The following is a 24692-nucleotide window of genomic DNA, read 5'->3' as shown; positions in this document are numbered from 1 at the left end:
AGAAATTTTGAATATTATACCTCAAAACATATTGTACTTCAGACTTTGTGCTAATACATAAGTATTTTTAATAAGATTAACTTTTAATGCAAATGATTTTTTTATCACCGTCTCTGAACCGCCCATCCCAATTTTTCCATGAAGCATTAGTACCTACTCTCAGCTACCTGTATATAAAATTTGGGTGAAATTGAAGGTGGGGCATTGCACGAAATTCGCTCTTGAAGTTAGTCATTTATTTTTCTAAAAAAATACATGAAACTATACATAAAATACATGATTATTGATACACTGATCAGAAACCTTATTTAAATGAAAGCTAACACTATCCTGAGCAAAAGAAATCAAACTTGAAGTTTCTACGGCAAACCTGAGAGAAGATACTATAATTTATAGCCTAATGCGTGTCATTCAAATTGGAGCCGCATGTGGCGTACAGGGAGATTTTTAAAATCGCGTAACTTCTGAACCCCTTGACCAATCTCAAAAAAATTGTCATTTTTGTAATCAGCATGAAAAGCTCTATAAGTATACTGAATTTCATCAATATCGGAGATGATGGGTGACATTTTCACAAAATTCTGGATGATTTGACATGGAATAACCCGTCAGTCATATGCATATGATACCCATGCTAATCGTGTATTGTTCTCCTTCCATGCATGTCCACTAGGTGTCGTCCAAGTTTGGCTCTTTGTTTACATGTAACATTGCTGAGAGGTGGAGGAGTACAGCATGTTTAACAACAACGATTCTGAGCGATGTGTACGTTCTTGTTTTTTTTATTTGGTTCTCCAGCAGCACTATAGAGTGGCAGTTAATCTAAATAACTTAATTCCTGTTGGTACCGCAATAATTATTGTGTAAGATTGTTATGTATCATACGTAAAAATCCGGAACGCCGCTGACCGGAAGCCTGCTGGGGAGGAGGCGTTGATCCCACAAAGCAGTATGTCTGTAATTATTATGGACTATAGACTGACATTGTCATAGGATTCCAAAGATGGTAAAGTATTTCAGAAACGATTTTCAAGGACGCGAAGGAAAAGGAAAATACCGCCTTGTAGCCTAATTTTAGAAGACACGTTTTTGCAACAAAAGTCACAAAAATTCAAGGCTTAAAAGGCATTTTCAGAAAACCATTTTGTACCTCACATAATAGATTCGTGCAATTAATAAAAAAAATAACAACATTCATGAAAGTATAGCCTCAATCGGTTCTGCCTTTCCAACCTATTCCGGGACATTAGTGTGTTTCGAAGAAACTTTTCGGGACACCGGGAAAATGAAACCATATAGAAACGTATAGCAACACTATTATGTATGCTCGTGTGCAGCACCCAGTAGCGTACGCCTAGTGGACAAGTGTGCATGGAGAACAGCGCACGTTGAGAAAGGGCATTAACAAACACGTCATTGGTGGATCGTAATTAATCTAATCATGCATTCGCCATTTCTAATAAATTATTCATTTGCGGACACATGCTGATTACAACGTTTCATTCTTTTACTTTCTAACATCACTTCTTGGTCAACCTGAGACATCGGAAGTGCTGTAAATTAGCGAGTGCATGTAACGTTTTCATTTTATTGTTACTCCGTACATATTATTCTGTGCAAATTAGATTATATGTGATGGTATTCAGTTTAGGACGTCAAGTTCAACCTTCCTCTCTTCCCCAATAGCTATAATTGTTTTCCCGTCTCTGAATGTGCTCTAAGAGTACGGCCAATTAGTAGCACCCGTGCATTTTGAAATGAAACCAAACCATCAGCGCCATCGAGCTGTGTTTTTGTAATTAATGGTCTACCTGCTAAAAAAAGAAAAAAAACGTGGAAGATTGAACTCGAGCCTCCTCGCAATGACTATGAGAAAAATATTCAGTTCTCTACCCACACCAACCCGATGCCTTCAATTCTTTTCGTTTCGTCTGTAATCCGACCCAAGTGAGCTTCTCGTATCGAGGTCGCGGAAGATGAACGAAACCTGCTGTCCTGTAGCGTCATCGTTGGTTTTGATTTGGCGCAAGCATTTCCCTTTAGAACAGGATATGAGGCAAGCGCGTAAGTTTAGATTTCTAGGAGAAAGATCTAACGGCCTGGACTAGGTGTTCCCCTTCCAAGCGAGTGTGTTACTTTTTGCAAATAACGAGCGTAGTGTCGTCATTGCATCATTTCACATGCAGTAGGCACTCTTAACACTCTTAAAATATCGGTTAACGATCTTGCCATTGGTGCAAACTCTCTGGGTTCAATCCCCAACATTGTGAGCGAAGCAGACAGTGCCGAGAAGGCTGATCACACGCCACAAGAAAAAGACGGTCATATATAATTGAGAGGAACAATTTGACCTTACTTTCACCGAGACACATCTAACATCATAATTGATTACTGTAAGTATATGGAAGGTGTTACGAATTACATGCTGTACATCAAATACACACAAATTACTATATGATAGCGGAACCGCTATAGTCCAGTCGGCATGTCGTCTGGGAGACATGGGTTAGGTAATCACACCATTTTCCACACAATTCCACAAGGCGTCTCGGAGGTTTGCCTAGGTTATAAAATGCGTTCTTGGGTGAGGAAAGGCAGTTGAAGGGTGGTGTTGATCATATCATCTCTGCACAACGGATGAGATTGTTGTCTGTCCTTTTATAGTATGCAAACCTGTAATTTTAATGTGTATTTGGGTCGTCTACCTTTTAAGGGGGCAATTGAATGAACAGTACGGGAATAACGACAAATGAATTGGGCCCGAACCTGACAACAGCGAAGAAGGGAAAAAACTGGACAGTTTTAACCGCGAAAGTAATGTACAACACCGGTGTAATACTGAAGGGGGAAAATACGCCAAAACAATTAAGCAGAAACCGAAATAGAATAAACATAACAACAGCGAATAAATAGGAGAGAAAGCATGAAGAAGGAAAGAACAACCACATTTTAATTAAGCGGTAAAAGAGAAAATAAGAAGAATATTTAACTTTATGTAATTTCGTGGGCGTATAATTTCGGCGATATCCACCACTTCATATTCTACCACCACAACTATGGGTAGGTGAAGAAAGCCCCAAGATCTTGTAAATAAAATTTAAATCAACAAAGGCGCTGATTTTCTGATGAATTAAATGCTGAAAGAAAAAGGATGAACGGCTAGCGTTATTGGAGACGAACGACAAACATTGGAAAAACAATGTTTTGTTCGTGATTCGAAAATAATAATTCGTTATTTGAGTGTGCAGGAAGATTGAACATAGATGATTACTGAACACAATTGCATGTAATATAATTTTCTTGGGATATATTTACAGTTCGGATTTCTAAACTAAAAACGGCCCAATTGACATTATATTCAAACTTGGAAAATACAAAAAGGCATTTAATATATCAGTATTATAAATATTGAAAGGTCTCGGATTAAAATTCTAATCCCAAATGTAATACTTGTTTAATATTAGCGACTCTAATTCCATAATGCAAGCAGAGGGTTGTACAGTGTCTCTCAAAAGTTTTAGGACAACGACATTTTAAACTAGGCAACCCAATTTACACAAGGCGTTGGTGGGTTGCGTGTAGAGTTAGGCTCAATTTCAGGGTTGCCACATGCACAATAGATATTTATAAAATACGCGAAAGAAATAAAAACAAATATTATTGTATAAAATTATTAAAAATATCACTATTATATCGCAAGTGATAAAATTCTTTCTCACAGAAAAACATAGGTTTTATAGTATTTAATCGCTGATGAGTCTACAGAAAGGAAAAAAGGTGAGAGAAAACGAGAGGTGACAAAGGAGAGGAGAAAGAGAAAGCGAAAGGATAAGAGGAAAAGTAGAGGAGAGAAGAAAGAGAGGATAGACGAGGAGAGGAGATGTAGTGAGGAGAATTGAAGACGATTCTAGGACAGATGAGGAAAATGGAGCAAAGAAGAGAAAAGAGGAGGAAAACGAGATGAGAGAAGAGTGGAGAGTAGAGTAAAGGAGAGAAAAAGAGAAGAACGAAAAGAAGAGGAGAAGAGTGCAGTGGAGTCGGAAATTTAAGACAGGAAAGGAGATACGAGGAGTGGAGATGAGTGGGATGGAGATAAGATGCGAGAAAAGTAGGGAAGGCGATATGAGATTAAGCAGAGCAGAAGGAGGGGAGAGAAGAAGGAGAAGAGAAGAGAAGAACAGAAGGGACTGAAGAGAAGAGGTATTTGCAGAAAATATCGTCTCAGCGTCAAGAATTGATGCATTGGTCAAATTATCGACATGAAACATTCAATAACATTTTGAAATGTATTGGAGAATGTATTAGATCGGTTCGAAATACCTTTTGGCTTAGTTCATAGAAAGGTAAAATTTTCCATGTAATATCTTTGATTTTACCTGAAATTATACCACTAAAAACATGAATGTAATTTTAATATTTATAAGAATTATCCAATTTTTGTCCACTACTCGGTTCGTTGAAATGGAGATTTTGTAATTTAATATTTCCCCTCCCCCCATCGTTAATTCCAAACTGAATCATTCCGTTTCACAGAGTGTGGACAATGAACACAATGGGATATGTCTAAAACTTACGAAAATTTTCTGCCACCGGAAGGGTTTGAACCTACGACCATCAGATTCACTGTCCTGAACGGTAAACACTACCCTACAAGCTTTCGCTCCTGAAATTAAGTAGAAGGAGCTGACCAATGTGAAATGTAGATGCAACTCTCCTCCTACATGTAATGTGCAAACAATACTTGTTTGTAACAAAGAAAAAGAATGTAGTAAGACTCGGCGAAATCATTTAATGGAGAATTGCACATGATGAGAACTTTTCATTCGATATTTGCGGAGGTATCCTTGCATTGAACTCGAGTGGGAAAAGGGGTAAAATTAGTATGTCCTGAATTGCCACAAATATAAAAAGTTATTTCATTAATATTTGTCAATGTCTTTGAAGCAGTACACAATTATCGTTAGAGTATCATAATTCACGATCTTATACATGAAAATATCCCTTTGAACGTGTCTCAATTCATTTATTTGTTTATTTTTTTATAAATTCCATATGCAGAACAATGTAGCCACTATACACTGCTATTACAAATAATGTTACCATGCTCTTGTTGTTAATAAAAAAATAGAATTACAAAAAGAACACCTCCTACGGAGGATCGAACCGGGGACCGTAATCAATGCTTTCAAGAAATCTAACCAATACACTACGCCCTTTGTTTCCCTTGGAGCAACAGTTCTTAATTATTCTGTCGCGTCAATATTGTAAACGTTATCCTGCAAAAAGAAGTACAATACTCTGATATAGCTCTGTACTTCTAGAATTACTCTATACACATGCATTTGAAATTTAACTCTGAATTTATTTGTTCGTTGTTAGTATATCTAAGCTTGTGAATATACTTTATTTGTAATTTTATAACAGTTACATGAACATCTACGAAATAGTTCCTTATAATAAACTCCGGTTGACCAATTTGCCAATATAAACAAATGGAATACAGATTGTTTTCGAGCTTACATTGTTAAAAAGGAACGGATACACGTATTACTATCCCAATACTTATTCAATAAGGTTTCTTTTTTGTCAGAAATTATCACTTAAACTATTGCATGTTGAGCTAGTGTCCACATAGCCGCCTCTGATGAAATCTATCATTCTTCAGATTTTCTTTAAAATTCCACTCTGGTCACTTGTAACTTGCTGGGTGCAGACACTGTGCATCTACGCAGTGTTTTGCGATAAGAAGCGGCCTTGAATAGCGTGAGTGAGTCACTTTGAACGCGAGCAAGCTACGCTACCAAGCTTGTCTGCCCTTGAAAACAAAGTCATTTTTTTTCACCGTTTCCGAACGCGATTGCTATTGTAGAAGTATATATTCTCTCAGAAGAGCAAGAAAGGAATTTCGGCCAATGTTCTCCCGTCGTATAAAACCAAATATTATCTATTAAACGAAATGTTCACGATTGTCAATAAACCTATCTGATAATAAATTTAATAGAAAGATTCTCCAAAATTTCTCTCCCACTGTCTACATCAGGTCAGGTCAGTACCCGGGGGGGGGGGTATGGGGGCCATGCCCCCTCGAACCCTGAAATATTTAAATGTGGACCTATCAATAACTACGAAAATAACATCGTCGATTTTAGAAATGTGCAAAAATTTCTATTTTATTCTTACATAAATTAATCTGTTTCTTGCACAAAAGTCTTCAGGCTGCAATATTGGATCGTTTTAGTTTTATAATGCAAGACTACCAGACGTCCAATTCACCGATTTAGTCAGGACAGTGCGTTACTTTCAATCCCTTTCCCGACTTTTTCGAACTGCAATCGTGATGCGAGAATGTCTCTTTATTATTGTCTTTTTCTTAACTCACTATTAGACATGTTCTTTATTGTTATAATAATTCCTAGTGCGCAACATTTAATTTATAAATATATTATTTTCTAAACCTAGAATTATCATGACTTTTCAATCGCGCTTGCACTATTTGAACTATTTTGTAATATCTGTCTCTCTCTCTCTCTCTTATATATATATATAAATTTGAGTCTGGCACCTCCCTCAAAGAAATCCTGCGTAAGGGCCTAGTCTACGTCAATGACAGAAATGCAAGCAATATTTTTATTTATTTTTAACCCAACTAAAGGAATGTGGAAGAATTTAAAAGAAATAAGAAAGAGCGGAACGACTGTTGCTCTACTTTAAACATTGTTGTTCTTCGAGGAAGAAAAATAAGAAGGATTTACCTTAACACAGTGTCCCACGAGTCTCTCTTGACTAATACTGTCAAATGTGAAGTGATTTTATGAATAAAATTTTGTGCCTGTTTACGTCTAACGTTACGCAGATTTGGTAGTTCGCAAACGGTGTAATTATTTCGTGTTACCTTACGGAACAGCAAATACATTTCATAAGACTCTTCTGAACACGGCACTTGCGTCAGTAAACAAGCATTTCGTCTATTGCAGTATCATAGGAAAAGAATATCGTCCTGCAATGTACAAGCCTCTAGATGTTTTCCATTAATAATGTCTAATCACAATAATAAGTTAGAAGAAATAACTCGCATTTTCACAACTAAAAATATTCTCGTTTTTCTTCATCACTTCGAAAATTATTTCTCGAATATATCTGCTATACTACAAGAAAGCAATTCAAAATTAAAGTAAAAGTTCGACTACATGTACACCCAACGACATTTACAATATTGGAGGGACAGAATAATTAAAAATTGTTGATTCAAACGAAGGTAAGGGCGTGGTGTAGTGGTTAGAGTTCTTGATTAGTCTGCTAGCGGTCCCAGGTTCGAATCTCCTTAGGCGGTGTTCTTTTTTATAATTCTCCTTTTATTATAAACAAGAGCATGGTAACATTATTTGTAATAGCAGTGTATAGTGGCTACATTGTTCTGCATATGGAATTTATAAAAAAAATAAACAAATAAATGAATTGACACACATTCAAAGGGATATTTTAATGTATAAGATCATGAATTATGATACTCTAACGATAATTGTGTACTGCTTCAAAGACATTGACAAACATTAATGAAATAACTATTTATATTTGTGGCAATTCAGGACACACTAATTGTACCCCTTTTCCCACTCGAGTTCAATGCAAGGATACCTCCGCAAATATCGAATGAAAAGTTCTCATCATGTGCAATTCTCCATTAAATGATTTCGCCGAGTCTTACTACATTCTTTTTCTTTGTTACAAACAAGTATTGTTTGCACATTACATGTAGGAGGAGAGTTGCATCTACATTTCACATTGGTCAGCTCCTTCTACTTAATTTCAGGAGCGAAAGCTTGTAGGGTAGTGTTTACCGTTCAGGACAGTGAATCTGATGGTCGTAGGTTCAAACCCTTCCGGTGGCAGAAAATTTTCGTAAGTTTTAGACATATCCCATTGTGTTCATTGTCCACACTCTGTGAAACGGAATGATTCAGTTTGGAATTAACGATGGGGGGAGGGGAAATATTAAATTACAAAATCTCCATTTCAACGAACCGAGTAGTGGACAAAAATTGGATAATTCTTATAAATATTAAAATTACATTCATGTTTTTAGTGGTATAATTTCAGGTAAAATCAAAGATATTACATGGAAAATTTTACCTTTCTATGAACTAAGCCAAAAGGTATTTCGAACCGATCTAATACATTCTCCAATACATTTCAAAATGTTATTGAATGTTTCATGTCGATAATTTGACCAATGCATCAATTCTTGACGCTGAGACGATATTTTCTGCAAATACCTCTTCTCTTCAGTCCCTTCTGTTCTTCTTTTCTCTTCTCCTTCCTCTCTCCCCTCCTTCTGCTCTGCTTTATCTCATATCGCCTTCCCTACTTTTCTCGCATCTTATCTCCATCCCACTCATCTCCACTCCTCGTATCTCCTTTGCTGTCTTAAATTTCCGACTCCACTGCACTCTTCTCATCTTCTTTTCGTTCTTCTATTTTTCTCTCCTTTACTCTACTCTCCACTCCCCTCTTCTCTTCTCCTCTTCTCTCACCTCGCTTTCCTTCTCTTTTCTCTTCTTTGCTCCATTTTCCTCATCTCTCCTAGAATCTTTTTCCATTCTCCTCACTACATCTCCTCTCGTCGTCTATCCTCTCTTTCCTCTCTCCTCTACTTTTCCTCTTTTCCTTTCGCTTTCGCTTTCTCTTTCTCCTCTCCTTTGTCACTTCTCGTTTTCTCTCACCTCTTTTCCTTTCTGTAGACTCATCAGCGATGAAATACTAGAAAACCTTTTTTTTTTCCTTTGAGAAAAAAAAAATATCACTTTCGATATAATAGTGATATTTTTAATAATTTTATACAATAATACTTTTTTAATTTCTTTCGCGTATTTTATAAATATATATTGTGCATGTGGCAACCCTGAAATTGAGCCTAACTCTACACGCAACCCACCAACGCCTTGCGTAAATTGGGTTGCCTAGTTTAAAATGTCGTTGTCCTAAAACTTTTGAGAGACACTGTACAATGATTGTGTAATTTTTAAACAATTTTATACGTATATTCATACATTATTTATTCGTCTTTAAAATAGTACGATCTTAAAAATTATCTGTTCTAACCTCAAATAATATAGACGTTTTATAGCGTACAACGACAGTTGGTCTGCTATCATCTAGTAAGGTCGGTCATTCACAAAGGAAACAGTCATGCTCTGGTCGAGATTCGAACCTGGAATCTTCGGTATCAATATTGTAGGCTGACCGTTCAACGCAATCTGTTCCAGGATCGGATATATGGCAAAAAGGAGTGACGAACAGACTTCTCTCGAGGCGCGAGAGAATACACTTTATATCTATACTCTGTCCCAGGAGTCTGTGGTGCAAGCGAACGAAATCAAGTCCTCTGCAAAAGTAGTTGTTCCGGAGGATTACACCAGTGTACAACGGTATTCCCCGTGTGTGTGTGTGCAACCGTGTGTGTTCAACCTGTCTTCACGCTGCAATGAGTAAATATAGAGTCGCAACGCACAGTCATGATGGGGACCTTGAGAAAACCACACACTACATCTAGCTACTTGGCAGACACAGCTCTCACAAAAAGCATTGTTTCACTTGGTGTTGCGACAAATCAGTGCACGCACGGATGCACAGCTTACACATGTTGCACAAAGCTGACCATAACATCATATTAAATCACGCTCTTAACAGGCGTTGCTAACTACGTACTTGGAGTAGCATTAAGTTATGGCCCTCTGTGGCAGAGAACAAACTTCCAAGCCACTGAAGATGTGCATGTGATCTGTGGTTCCTGTCGAAATGAAGAAAGAGCAGCAGATGTGGTGCGTGTTTGTGCAGTCATAGACACTTCTGGGTTGTAACGAACATATTGAAAGTAAATGGGTTTGTTTATTGCAACCCAGAAGTGTCCGTGACTGTACAAGCACTGTGAGGGAGTTTGCATGCATATCACAGGCTCAATTAACATAAAAGTAAATACCGACCACTCACATTTGGCATCTAAAATTGAGAGATCACCCCTGCCATGCATCTAAAACTAAATTTTCAATTAACAAAGAGTAAATAGCTATAGAATTCCTTTGAGCTCCGAAATTAAACGATTTCTCTTTTGATGTCTAAAATCAAGTGATAGCCCTCTCTTTGATGTCGAAAATATGGTGATCGTCCTTTTTATGTCTAAAATTAAGTGATCGCTCCCCCTTTTGATGTCAAAATTAAACGATCATCCTACTTTTGATGTCTAAAATTAAACGACCACCCTCCTTTTGATGTCTAAAATTTAACGATCATCCTACTTTTGATGTCTAAAATTAAACGATCATCCTACATTTGATGTCTAAAATTAAACGATTGCTACTCCCGTGAAGTCCACACCCAAAGTCATGACTAACATTAAATCACTAATGAACATACCCTAAGACCTGTGGCGAGTGGGGAGCAATCCCCCCCTCCCTTCCCGCTTTTTGCCACTTTTTCTGACGCACTATGCTAAACCTTACCTACCAAGGGAAAGTAAACTGTCCTCCCCCCCCCCCAACGATTTGGAACCCAATCGCCGCCACTGCCTAAGACCATGCAACAATCAAACTTTGATGTCAACAATCGATATCTTGTTAACGTTGCAATATCTTCGAAACCATTCCAGCTGCAAATATGAAACTTTGTAAGCTAATAACTTGATAAACCATAGTCAGGAAAGTGCGTAGACAAACATATTGTCCACGTTTCGCTATTGCAGTAGACTTATGCTTCAATCACTGGTGCCAGATCAATTTTACCAACTGCAAAAACAGAAATGTTTCGAAACCACCTTTGTTACTTTGACAATTTTTTAAGCCCCTTGCTCGACGTCGATGAAAAGAATTAATCGAGTCTCTTATTCTTGGTTGCAACACCCCAGCGCCTCCGTGCGGAGGATTAAGAAACCGAAATTGCTTTCCGATTGGAACGCATTCTCCTGTCAGGCGCGATAATTGTGTGGCAAAGGAAGGTGTTTTGCAAGAAGCTTATTGATGTCGAGTGGATGTCATATGCATTTAGCAATCTCTTCATACTTCATTTGCTCTGTTGTCCCTTCAGCATCTGCATCTTCAGACTGTCTTTTGTCTGCTCTTTCCATCTGATGGACTCTTTGTGATGTGTTCTACTACTCAAGAATGTTGTGATCATCTTCGTCGAATAGAGAACCCTGGAATATGCAGCGTGTTTTAAAAGCCCTGCAGAATTCTAAAAAGCTATAACTTCATTACAACGCAATATTGTTTTTTTACACGTGTGTGTAGTTAATGACGCGATCACGCGATTCCAAGATGACGTCGATGGAGGAAAATGGGGACCCACACCTTTGCCCGCAAGGTCACCAGACCTTACGCCTTGCGATTACTGGCTGTGGAGACATGTCAAGACCCAGGTGTATGCACAGAAACAGACATATCACGATACGTGATGTGATTCACAACACTCCTGGCGAGCACCGCCAGAAAGCAATTCTCGGATTCAAACTAAGCTTGCAAAATTGTTTGGACATGAATGTTGCCCAGCTGGAGATCTGGCGATGAACCAAACCACATCAAACATTCATTTCATAGTTTCCTCTGTGTAACAAACATTATTTCGTTGTAATAAAGCTATTACTTTAAAAGTTGTAAGTTTTTAGAATCCTGCAGGACTTTTAAAACACACTGTATATGATTTGATACTGGATATGCTTACATCCCAATCCACTGTTTTATCCACACTTTTTGTAGAAAATATTAATGTTAAGGATATAATATAAAGTTATGGAATTTTATAACGAATTGCATGCCTATGACAGCTGTTAAAATATTTCTAAAAATTATGATTTTAATTTTGATGACTCAGCCTCATTCTTCACTGTTAATCCAAAGTGAAAAAATAGCGGCGTGAACGAGAATACAAATAAAATTAGCTACAGTATTACTTAACTTTTCGATCACAGATGGCTCTTGTAACACGATTTTTTTTTACCGAAATAGAAATGTTATTACAAAAACATTGTGCAACTTCAACTGGATCACTAACAAATAGATTTATTTATTTCTTCTAGTTGGATTCTAGTTGTAGCATTAATTACAGATACCTTAATATTTTATAATATAAATGTCTATCTCATCTCAAAGCATTAAGTTATAGTTGATATTCTACGTCCCCCAAACAAAGTACTGTATGATATAATAGTTCAGTAGGCATTTTTGTGCTCAAGTTCAATTTACTCGCTTTAAGAAAATCGTTACATATTTTTATATTCTATCGGTGTTCCTCTAAGTGTGGTCAAGGGATGGTTTTATTTAGTTTCTTTTAATTAACGACAATGCTCGGCGGTTCTACAAAATAATTCTTAAATCGATTTTAACTTGTGTTAGATTTGATAGTCCTCTGTACTTTATTATGATAGCACTATGTTTATGACTTGTCTTAGAATTTTGAAACCCATCCATGAAAATCCATGAGATTCAGGTAGGACACAAATTTTCTAAAACAACATTAAAAATAGTATTATTATTACCTTAGAATTGCTTTGAACCAATTAACCAGATACGTTCGGAGAGATATTGTCATCCATAAGTCATGTAAAATTTTCATATTCTCAATATTCTTTGCTTCAGCAACTTTTTCCAGTTTGAATATTACGCATTTGTGATTTCTAGACAGGAAGACACTAATATGTTGGACAGAACGCCTTAACGTCTCGATATGTAGATATTGCATACAATATTTTCAATAGTGAAAAGATACGATTTTATAATATGGATACTATGTTAAACTAGTTTATCAAATGATGTAATACAGAAGTGACGACCAGCATTTCGTCATTTAAAGTTCTTTCATGAGCACGTCCGTATCATTCCATTATAATTAGTTCTTGCCATCGTATTGCTCCATTTTCAGGTAGTTCTTCGCCTTAAAACAGCTTACAAGCTTTACCTGCACAAAAGCGATACTGCAAGTAGAAGGAAATTAGGATTTGGCTTTATTTAATTGCGAGAATGTCGAAACAAGCTCGGATTCTAAGCAGATTTTCGAATCTGAGCAAATAACGCAAGCATTTATGAATTTAGACACTTTTGGAAATATTAACTGTGTAGTAACACAGGACGATTCTCTTGCTAGAAAAGGCCAATTCCTCAAAAACTTTGAAATCTTTTTATGATTGTGAATAAGTTAGCAGATGAATTAATAGAAGGTTACTTTCAACAAGATGGTGCAATGTAAGCCAATCTAATGCAACCCGGAGGAAAATTGGAAGCTATTTCGGTGATCGATTAATTTCGCAAAGTCTGTGGCCACCAAGATCACCTGACCTGACTCCACTTTATTTCTTGTGGATGTACTAAAGATGTGTACAGCAATAAGCCGCGAAAAATTGATGCCCTCAAAGATGTGATGCGGCAAGAGATCACTGTCATTATGGATGTCACGTTACCATCTGTCTGAGAATTTGGACACTCGCATGTCCAAGTGCTTGGATGATGGAAGGGAGCCACTTTTCAACACATGTTTTATGTTTTGTAACATAAAAGGTAAGTACAATCACGAACACATCTGAGTTGTGAGTCAATGGGGTTGTTAGAACACAGAAGTGTCCGAGACTGTACATGTCAATTTTCATAGGAAACCACACTAAAATTAAAGGTTATTGAAGAATGTTTGTTTTTCTAGCCAGAGATTTACCCAGTATAATCAATACACCCGTTCCTCGACAATATTGTTATTTTGTTTTTAAAAATGAGAGAAAAGTACTTGAAACGGCAGAGAAACGCTGGTACTTATCCTCAAATTTATTAATTTGGAATGATAAAGGAGTTACCATCGCAAATTTAATACGTAAGAGTTCTTATACGAATTCACACAGCAATAAACGCCCATAAGACTTGAATGCAGGATTAAGTCCTAGCTGCATTCCTTTGTATGCTAATATACTTCACCTTGTTTTTGTCTGCTTTTACAAGCGACGAAATGAGCATTAAGCTGCATTGTTTACGAGTGCTTACTGCCCTTTGCGGCATGGTAAGGGAATGGTTTCGCATTCTTTGCGAGATATAAATAAGCACCAGTAATAATACCATGGGTTCATTAACACTGATGCTGAAACACTTGTTTCATCTCTATGTGCTTGGAATTCGGATATGCAAGTTTCTTCCCCTGAATGTCCACCCTGAAAAATGCAAGGAAATGCAAGGCGCCCAGTGGTGGTGAAGCGAAGATTGAAGAAAGAGGCACCACGTATGATACTTTAAGGTTTTACACAGGAAGAGAATGAAAAAGTGGTAAACCAGATAACATGGCAGAAAACCCATGTTTTATTTGAATGCTTTGCCTGTTTTGATTGGTTGATTTACTTCATTTTACTTTGAATGGTGATAAGATGAAATGAAATTGATGAAAGGACAGTCATGGACACACACAACACATGACCCACAGAGGATTAAACTGGATGTGAGTCCATATGTTAGAGTTTCGTTAGTAACATTTTGGGTGTCTTCAAAAACATCCTTGCTTAGTTTTAGAAACGAGACTACTGTTTCTAATCTTCATGAAAAGATTCTCTCTGGCTATCGACCAGGTGAGTTGTGGAAAAGATTCCAAGCATTCGAGAACTAACGTCAGTCTCATCTTCTGGGTAGAAATACTGTTTGTTTTCGCACAGAACCAGAATTATAAGCGGGGAGAAGCCACAGTGAGCTACAAACCTCCAGATAGTTAGAGCTACTACCTACCCCCCACCGCAGTTTTTAGAATTATATTTTGACACTAATGCGTCTCATATACGTATAATAAATATTCTGTATTAACTTTGGAACTTATGATAATTTCTCAGTATCTCCCATTTCCATTCAGTCCCCCCCCCCTCATCTCTTCTAAAATACTTCGAGCGTTGTTACCGGATATTACACTGAAAATGTACTGAAACATGAGTCTTGTAGAATTCGGTTGAACGACGAGACTGAAAGGGGTGTAACGCTGGCGCTGTTTTCTATGGGCAATAAGAGCCAAACTCGTTCTCGCAATGCATTCTGGATACAGGCCCGAAGAATGTTGGAGTCGGGCAAATAATCTGTCTTGCTTATTGTGATATTTTCCTGTATTGCGGCCTAAGGATTTTCATATCAGTTTTTTGTAAATCATGTACTCTTACATGTAAGATGAAAGATGATAACATTTACACAGTATTTGTCACATTGGTCAGTGGTCATGGACTCGTTTTGGTATATTCTTGTTTATACAAAAGTTGGTGTTGTAGTACGTATGTCGCTTTTACGCCCCTCTTGTCTACTTGCAACTACTAGCATAAGTTAAGATTTATGAAATAACACTGCTCACTTGTGTTTCTAAACCGGAAACTTAGGTGGCTAGATCATGAGTCGAACTCTCAACATGCTCCCACCGTGCCATCTCCACCAACTACCTAACTCTCTAGCCTTCTTAAACCCGAAGGTTTATGGCTGCAGCAACAGAAGCCTTCAGCCTGTCCCTTGGACAAGATCAATACAATTTTTTCCATCCTTACCGATTTCCTTTAGGTCCATCTCAACGTTATCCTCCATCTTTGTCTTGGCATTCCTACAGGTCTCCAGGTTTCCCAACAAGAATCCTGTAAACTCTTCTTTCCTCTCCCATTCCTGCCACATGGCCTGCCCACCTAAGTCTTCTTGATTTAATTGTTCTAATAATATCTGGACATGAATATAAATTATGCAGTTCTAATCAGTCTCCACCACCATATATAACTTTGCCGCTACTCGATCCACAAACTTTCGATGCTGCAATAACAACAATCTTGTTGTGGAGTCTGGTGGGAATAGCCAAAGTGCTGACAGGTCTATACATATTTTAACAAACAAGCCGCTCTTTCTTGTAAGTTGCGGCAACCACCACCACGTGACATTCTGTGGGAATTATTCCAGAGCAATTGTTCTTGTCCCATTGGAATGTAGGACACGGCGGAGAAAGAAGAAATAAGGCGGACTTTCACCAGAGAACCGCATGCATTTTTCTGACATGTGATTTGCAAAAAGAGCCATAGATGTCAAACATTAATTAACAAGTACGGAAGCGGAAAACCTCGCATGTTAAGGAAAGGTCCTGCTACAGTATTTGCTTCCATCGCAGTATGAGTGGAAAAACTCCTCTTTTGAAATGACCAGGAGGAGATTGAGAAAAACATGTTTTCTTCTCTTTGATCGGAAAACAAAGATTTCTCCGGTAGATCTCCTTTCTACGATAGTGGAATTTTTAAGTGCCACTGGAGAGAAGGGGAGCGTTATGGCACGGTTTAACGAGTACAAATTTGTCATTAGCTTTAGTAAACATTGAGTTTATTTTCTCTGTGTCTCGCTCATTCTTCTGTGCATGTTGGTGTTGTGTGTGTTTATGGACGTATTTAGAGGGGCCCGGATCCCCCGAAAGACTTACCAATTACTTAAGTCAAATATAATCAAAGTATAATTCTTTAGCATTTGTTATATAATCGATGGTTATTTATTTCAACTGATTTTATTGGAAGGCAAGGAATTTGACTTATAGTGCTTTGAAGGACAGTTCCAAAGATTTATGCACAGTGCTACTTATACAGGGTGTCTCATAAGTAATGGTGCAAACTGACACAGCTCAGTAAACATGGGTCCTCAAACGAGCCGTTTTCGACATAATCGCGATTGTGTGATTACAAGCCGCCACTGACTTCATTGTTTGTAAACGTCGTCCTAGTTGGTAAAATGCTTTCGAACACCCCCGGTTCATTTCGGAATTGGTCACAAGCATGTTCAGTTATCTGTACTGATTGTATCCATCCTGTTTGATTACAACGCCACCTCTCGGAAATGTTCTGTTTTGTAAACAAAGAGCAAACCTCTAAACGGGCAAGGAGGAAAGCACTCGGTGTTTACAAAATGCAATCAATGACGGCATGTAAGCACACATTCGCACACATTATTAGCATTTTACCAACTAGAACGACGTTTACAAACAATGAAGTCAGTGGCGGCTTGTAATCACACATTCGCGATTATCTCGAAAACTGCTCGTTTGCGGACCCATGTTTACTGAGACTTTTTGCTTCTATTATCGTCTACTTTCAACTGTGTCAGTTTGCGCCATTACTTTTGAGACACCCTGTATTAATCAGGAACTTTACTTTTTGTCAATTGAATCTAATTCCTTTTTTGTTATTCAATAAATATTCAATTCTTTAGCTTTTTGACATTAATTTCCTTTGCCAGGACAGTTGTTTTAATACAAATTTTGGCGATCTTTGCTACACGTAAGCTAGATAATGAATACGTGCTGTTATATCTGTATTCTTTTTCCATATTTTTACCCATTCATACAACAATAATAATACAATATTGATTAATTTACATAGTTAATTAATATTTTAATTTAATTAAATATAATTCTGAGACACTTGGTCGGACCCCGCCCTCTCTAAATCACTCTCTCCTGTGTCCCTCTGTCTGTCTTTCTCTCTTATCTTTCTCTATCTGTCTCTCTCGGTCTTTGTCTCCCTGCATCTCTTTTTGAGTCTCTTTACTGTCTCCCCACTCTAGGGCCTGTCTCTCTTCTCTTTCGTGACCATCTCCCCCATTCTTCTAGTACTACAGCTCTTGTCGAACCCTCATCATTCATCCACCTCACTATTGATCTTTCCGTTCTTCTTCTTTTATTTCATTTTCCTATTAATAACCTTTTAGGTAGCTACTTGTCATCCTTTCTACATTTTCCAGTTGTCGAATTCGTTGGGTGTTTTTGTCTATATCCTATGATTTTCTCTAATTCAACACATCTTCTCGTTTTCTTTAAGTGGTCTTCACACACACAGTATATTTTCTACAAGACTGCTCTTGCATTATTACCAGCGTGCACAATTGACAACCTGCATTCAATTTTAATTACTCTAAGGTGCAAATCAAAGTGGCGGAGTCTTTAGCGTACGACGCTACGAAGCCAGTTTGGAATATTGGATAAGGCATGGATGTCTCATTGTGTTTGCTCAACCTATTTTTACAATTCTGCTATTTATCCTCATCTTCACGATTACCCCAGAGAAATAGAAATACTATGTAATGAAAAAAACAAGATTAATGTTAGAATATGGTAGCAGTGGAGTACTGTATATGAATAATTTCCATGACAACAATGCAGTTACCACGTACGATTTTACGTCCTTAATAATTATTCCTTCTTTTTCAGAGGTTCACCACCTTCACAAGCGTGACACTAAGCCTCTTCGTGGGAACTGTTATCCTGGGTGAGTACTTTTTCCTTCAATTAAGTATATTATCAAGAGATGTTTTTGTACAGGGTGTTCGAAAAGTCCCGCACCATATACCAAATGGTAAAATTGACTGCTTTGTTCTTTTTATATACAGGGTGTTCATAAAGTCCCGGCACCATTTCAAAAAAATATAGCTCGGAAACTACATGCAATAGAACAATGCTGTTGATTGCAAAATGAGCTACAACTCTCCAGGTTTATATGCCATACACCTCAATGTGCGCCCCTCTAGTTGATCTCAGAACTTCAAGGCGGTAATCCACTTCTGTCCATACACACCCCATCATATCACCAGTAACAGTTGGGATACTCTCCGTTATTCTTCTTCGAAAAGTAGCAACATGTGGAACATGACTGCGGTAAACACAATCTCTGACATACCCCAGAAAAAGAAATCCAAGGGTGTGATATTAGGAGAGCGCGGTGGCCAGGGAATAGGTCCATCACGGCTTATCCACCTGCCAGGGAAATGCCTATCCAGAAGACCTCAAACGTCCTTGTACCAATGAGGGGTGGCCCATCTTGTTGAAGAATTATGGTTGGCCGGAATTGATCCATTGTTCTATTGCATGTAGTTTCCGACCAAATGCTGTGATTTGGGTATGTTGCGGGACTTTTTCGACCCCCCCTGCATTTATATATATTGGGAGGATGGAGCAACCACTTAGAACTCGTATGTAATTTGGACATATCTCAGAAATGATTCCGTAGAACGTATCTCTCATTTCGAAGAACCGACGGGACGTGAAAAATAGATCGGTTTGGAAGCTTATTCGGTCAAAATGGTGTGTCTAGAAATTTGCAATAAGGAATAAGCTTGCAGCTTCACGAAACTACTGCAAAGTTTCAGATAACAGCGAAAGCAATTTCCATGAACATTATACTGTTTTGGAAGAAACTGTATATAGACCCAGTAACTTAAATTTTGGAATGCCAGTGTGGGTCTTTCAAATTTGAAATTCCCCAGAAAAAAATAGTTGTTAATGAGGGAGTTAGATTCGAGGTTTATCGGAAACTAATGAATTGTTTCGACTTGCTGGAAATGTTTGAATGAATACAATGAATTAATTAATAAGTCATATAGCTTGAGATCCGGGCCCAAACTTATAAGCAGCTTCTCGCGCACATTGTTGTCTTTATCCGTGACACATCTTAAAAGGAAGCCTTCTTTTTCTTGTTAAGAGTGGATTTTCATTTTATTGCCTCCTTGCTGTCCATAGTGGAGACCAAATTGAATTTGGGACTTGGCTGCTCTTTAGATTCCTGCTTGGTTGTTTAGTTTAGCGGAACAAAGAAATAGCCTGGAATAGCAAGCACACCCCGACGAAGTGAGACGTGCTCCGAATCCTGGTTAAAACATAGATAGAATATAATTGTTTATCCGTTCATCATGAAAACTCATCGTCGCGATTAACCTAAGAGATGAAAAGGCGACGTAAATAACTGATATAGAAAGAAATATTCCATTGCTTCGAATTGTGATCCATTCAGAATCATTTCATTTTAATATATTCCTGAAATTTTGCATAGTCATTGAATGATACGGATTTTACGCATGTTGTATTACTGATAGTATACTTTCGAATTTTCGAAGGCGCACGTTTCAACATATCGGTCATTATATTCTGAGAAGTAAAACATTAAATACAAGCTTAAGGATTTGAGAACAATAGAATGTAGCTTTGTCTGATTGGTTCTGTTGAGTTGGGCATCAATACCCAGTGACTTTGCTTAATTTGTGATTGTTCTGGATGGACCCATTCCGAATCTAATTTCTAGGCTCACCCTCAAGAATTTGGAATAGAATAGGGTGGCGTAAAGCTGGAAATTATTCATTCGTCTTTTGTTGCAAATTTAAGGCCGTTGTAATATCGCCAACGAGATGAAAAAACTAATGAATTATGCCAATTTAATATTTGAAATGCTATTCAGTTTTAATAAAACATTATAAGTAAGCTTTTGACATACTGCACCTCATAACAATTACGTTATTTTATTTGTTATTTGCGAAGATTTCCATCGCGATCTACACGCGCTCTTATGAGGATTTGGCTCTTTTGCCTGCTTGTTTCTGGGCGGAGGTTTAGTTCGGTTCAATCAGGAAACTGCATCGGCCACTTTAGGGACATTTATACTCTTTGCTCATCCCTGAATTCTATTCCGGGATGTTGAGCAATCTACACGCGCTCTTATGGGGTTTTGGCTCTTTTGTCTATTTATTCCTGGGCGTAGTTTCAGTTCGCTTCATGCAGGAAACTACATCGGCCACTCTAGCGACATCTATACTCTTTGTTCAGCTCTGAATTCTATTCCAGGAATGTTAAGCAATTTGCATGCGTTCAACATACTTAATTAGCACTTAGGAACGTTTCACTAAACAATTGACAGTTGACAAAGAAATGGAGTGTATTTTATTGGCCATTTCACACCACGTTCGCAATGTGTGATGCTTTCCCTTGCGCGGTTTCTCTCGGCTTTTGCGGCGAAGAACGTGGACCCATCACAATGGCTTCCTGTACGTTAATTGATATGAAGAAAGCCGACGGTGATGTGCCCATATTATTTCCTGTTTAACTGTTGATGAACCCGTCAGGTAAGGTCGTAAACACTTTCACCTTAGCTTCTTTTATTCACGTGATCAGAGGCGAGTAAGTCTCGTGGATCCTACATACACACTCCATAGTGTAGCATTTTTCGACGAACTCGGACAGAAGCAGAGTTGCCAACTCCATCAACGAGTGTGGACCTTCACACTGGCGCAATGACTAACGCTTTCAGTTTCAAATGAGTATTGAAATGAGAAGATTCAGGGTTCGATTCCCAATTGAGGCATATTGCATTGATGTTCGCATCCAACTCTAGATTGTGGGCCTGATTGAGCATAAAGTGAGCTTAACATTTATTTCTGTTCACAACGAGTCGCTGAATCTGAGAGATTGGTAATTGCTAGTGATCGGAAGTTGAGGAAATATCCTTTTTTTTCCTAGTGTTCGAAGACGAGGCCCAACATAATATATGTTCATTTTGGGTCATTGTAGGCCAGAAAAAGGTGGGTTTTATTTGTCCTTTTTTGCCTTTTTCGGCGTTTTTTGGCTTATTGGTTCTTTTTTAGCCTTTTTTAAGTCTTAACGGCTTTTTTTTGCTACTTCACCTTCTATCGACTACGTTTTTACTGCCCATTCTCAATTCGAATCATCATCAGATAATCACCATCACCTCTTAAACATCCTTTCTGTAGTAAAGAAATAAAAAATAATAATAATAAAAAAATTGAACCATCCCTGAAACGAGAGAAAAACATTTTTGGACGACTGAAGCAGGTACGGTACAAGGTCGTTTAACCGTAACTTGTCTGGAAGGTCGCTCTGTTAGTGGCAACTTGTTTTGAAGCTTTCAGCACTGTGTATACGACCATATACATTAAATATGTAATTAAAACCGAAGTTATTGATTAATTTGGATCACATTTATACGTCCTTTTTTGATATTTTTAGGTCTTTTTATAAGTTTTTTGGCAATTTATAGGTCTTCAACATCCGAGCCCTAGTAATTGCAGTTCAATGAAAGACGAACGACTTGCTATTTATAAAAAAATGTGATGTTTTCCATACTTATGTATTAGACAAACACAAATTAAATTGCTATGTAATTATTACCTTTAAATGTATGAATGACAAATGGGGATTGAATTTAGTACTAATTTATTTCTCAAAGGGAAATGAATATTATATTATTATTATTATGAAAGCGGATATTACCTTTCAATATCGTAACCATGCAACAAAATTAAAGGCAATCTATAATATAAAAATATCAATTTATCAGTTGATAATTCTAGTGTGTTCTGGAAAAGACACGTAAGTCACAAACTGCGATTTTCTGTTGCCTTCATTTAAGTCGCACTCAATCAAATGAAGAAAATATTACCAGTATAATTTTAATTTGGACATGTGTAAAGATTCTAAACAATGATCCAACATGTACAGTCACGGACACTTCTGGGTTGTAGCAACCCCATTGACTTTCAATAGGATCACTACAACCCAGAAATGTACTTGACTGTACATTATGTCTTTAATGTTTTCTATCAAAAGAATAAACATAACTGTCTGCTGTAAAATTGCATTGATTGACTTTTCCACGAACAGCCTTGAATTGAGAAACCAAATTATATTGTCTTGATATCAAGACAGTATTGAAATTAAGAATTTTATGAAACATATTTTTTTCTATGTCTGGATCTAAAATGCAGATTCTTATGTTTCCCTATTCGTCAAAATTACAACAATATGAAATGGTGGCGGAAGGTATAACATTTTCACGGGTTCGAGTCCCGGCCTGGGCATTAGATGAGTTTCCCTTCATCAATTTAATTTAATCATCAATCGTCACTCATCCTCATCGTCACCAGAAGTGATAGAAAAGAGCCCGCTATATAAGAAAATACTAGGTATAAAACTTTGTCCGGGCTGGGAAAATCAATATGCACGGGCCATACTTTGAAACCTTGTGTTAACAGTTTTAAAAACTTCGTTATGTTTGTTCCCACACGATCGTTTATTTGGAGGTCTATTTACTCATGAGTAGACCACGGATTTTATGTTTTTAACCTATTTTTTTCCTTCGCAGGTAAATAAGAAATAACGAGTTACGTCAGCGTTTCATTAAAAAGCGTAACGAATGATGAAGTTTTAGAGTGTCTAAAATAGCTTATTTTGGTTGCTTGAACCTATTTTAGGTTTATGGGCCTAAATCAAATCTTTTTTTTTTTTTTAGGTATTTATATATTTTACATGTTTTTCAGGATTTTTATATCACAGAGATATTTGTTCGGTTTCATACCAAAGAAATTCAATGACTAACGTGTTTGAAATATACTTTCTGTCGATTTCCCTCCAAGTCCAAGATGTTTTTCAAAGCTGTAAAGAAAGCAAAATGTCTGGCGCCACTGTTACTTGCACAGTCCAAAGTGTAAACGTCTGATCTCTTTGGTCTTGCTTACTTTCGCGTCAGTTTGATACTCTGTGGCATTCCCAACTTGCGAAGTAATGTTCCAACACTCAAACTTGCACCACTATGTTTTTGTTGAGAGAACATTTTCAGCATATAATATGCTCCTCACAGACGACAGGCGGAAGAATGATTGTGGATAACATGGAAAATATTGTTATGTATTCAGGTTGCCCACTCTAGGACCAGGATAAAATTCAAGTATAATTCCTGGTTTTCAAGGCAAACTTTCCAAAATTCAAGGGTACAAGCAGATGTTTTCTCTGTTTCAACCTTACGTATTACCGCCTCTCACCACCCAACACATACATACGCAAATATATTATCAATATATAAAGTGTGCAATTCCAGTGTATCCAAAAAATATCATTAAATTAAATTAAATTAAATGGTATATATAGGGTGTTCCGTATAGGACGCCGAATTAGAAAATTAAATAAAAAAATAGGGAAAATATATTGAACATAGTTATATTTCACATATATGTAACCAGTAACATCTCCTATTTAGTATGAAAGACAATGTCAGGCATATGTCTACCCCTACTGGGTCTGTATGCATTTATACGCTCCACAAAATTATTGATAACCCTCTCGCAGATGTCTGTCCCGATGCCTCCAATCACCCGTATGATTTCCGCCTTCAGTTCCAAAAGGGTTCCTGGTTTGTTGGCGTACACCTGTGATTTCACAAACCCGCATAAGAAGAAATCGCAGGGTGTAAGATCACACTCAACCTGCCAAAACCCACACCACACAGTCGTTCTCAGCGGATGGATGGATTTCACGCTCCTGGATTATTCGAGGATTTTCGCGAGGAAACAACAACAAACGAGTCAAAACAATTGAAGCTACATTAATCGGCATGACAACAAATACCAACATTGGTAAGAACAGGTCTGCCAACCTCGAAATAAAAGAATAGCACTCGATTCAAATTCGGCGTCCTATACGAAACACCCTTTATATATTTAAAATAACAAGGCTCATTCAATATATAACCGGAATTGTATTGTAACAAATATTTATAACAAAAACCGAAAGAACTACAGTACTATGTTTCAACATAGTCCCCCCTAGTTCAGTGCACCTAGGCCAGCGCTTGATAAGAGCACTGAATCCACAGGGGAAAAAATCTTTTGGACGTGTGCGTAACCACTCATGCACGGCTGACTGGACTTCGTCATTCTGGAACCTCGATCCACTTAGTGCATCTTTCAGTGGGTCAAAGGTGTGGAAATCAGAAGGTGCGAGATCGGGCGAATATGGAGGGTGGGGTAAGAACTCAAACTTTAGGTCCTCGATGGTAGGCAATGTGACACTGGCAGTGTGTGGTCTCGCATTGTCATGGAGCAAAAGCACACCAGTGGACACCAGACCACGTCGTCTCT

General features: G+C 37.6%; 1 protein-coding gene across 6 annotated transcripts in view; it reads left to right on the top strand.

The window, feature by feature from the left end:
• The window catches only part of LOC145986558 (dual oxidase maturation factor 1-like), a 445828-nt gene that overhangs the window by 170286 nt on the left and 250850 nt on the right, over positions 1-24692 (top strand). For all 6 annotated transcript variants that reach the window (XM_083120706.1, XM_083120704.1, XM_083120707.1 and 3 more), the window contains exon 3: positions 18208-18265. In XM_083120706.1, coding sequence (XP_082976832.1) covers positions 18208-18265 — 58 coding nt within the window. The remainder of the gene's footprint in view (positions 1-18207; positions 18266-24692) is intronic.

Source organism: Lepisma saccharinum, chromosome 4 (genome assembly GCF_977018435.1).
Source record: "Lepisma saccharinum chromosome 4, izLepSacc3.1, whole genome shotgun sequence".
Lineage (NCBI taxonomy): Eukaryota > Metazoa > Arthropoda > Insecta > Zygentoma > Lepismatidae > Lepisma > Lepisma saccharinum.
The sequence above is the reverse complement of the archived record's forward strand: the minus strand, read 5'-3'. Positions and strand labels throughout refer to the sequence as shown.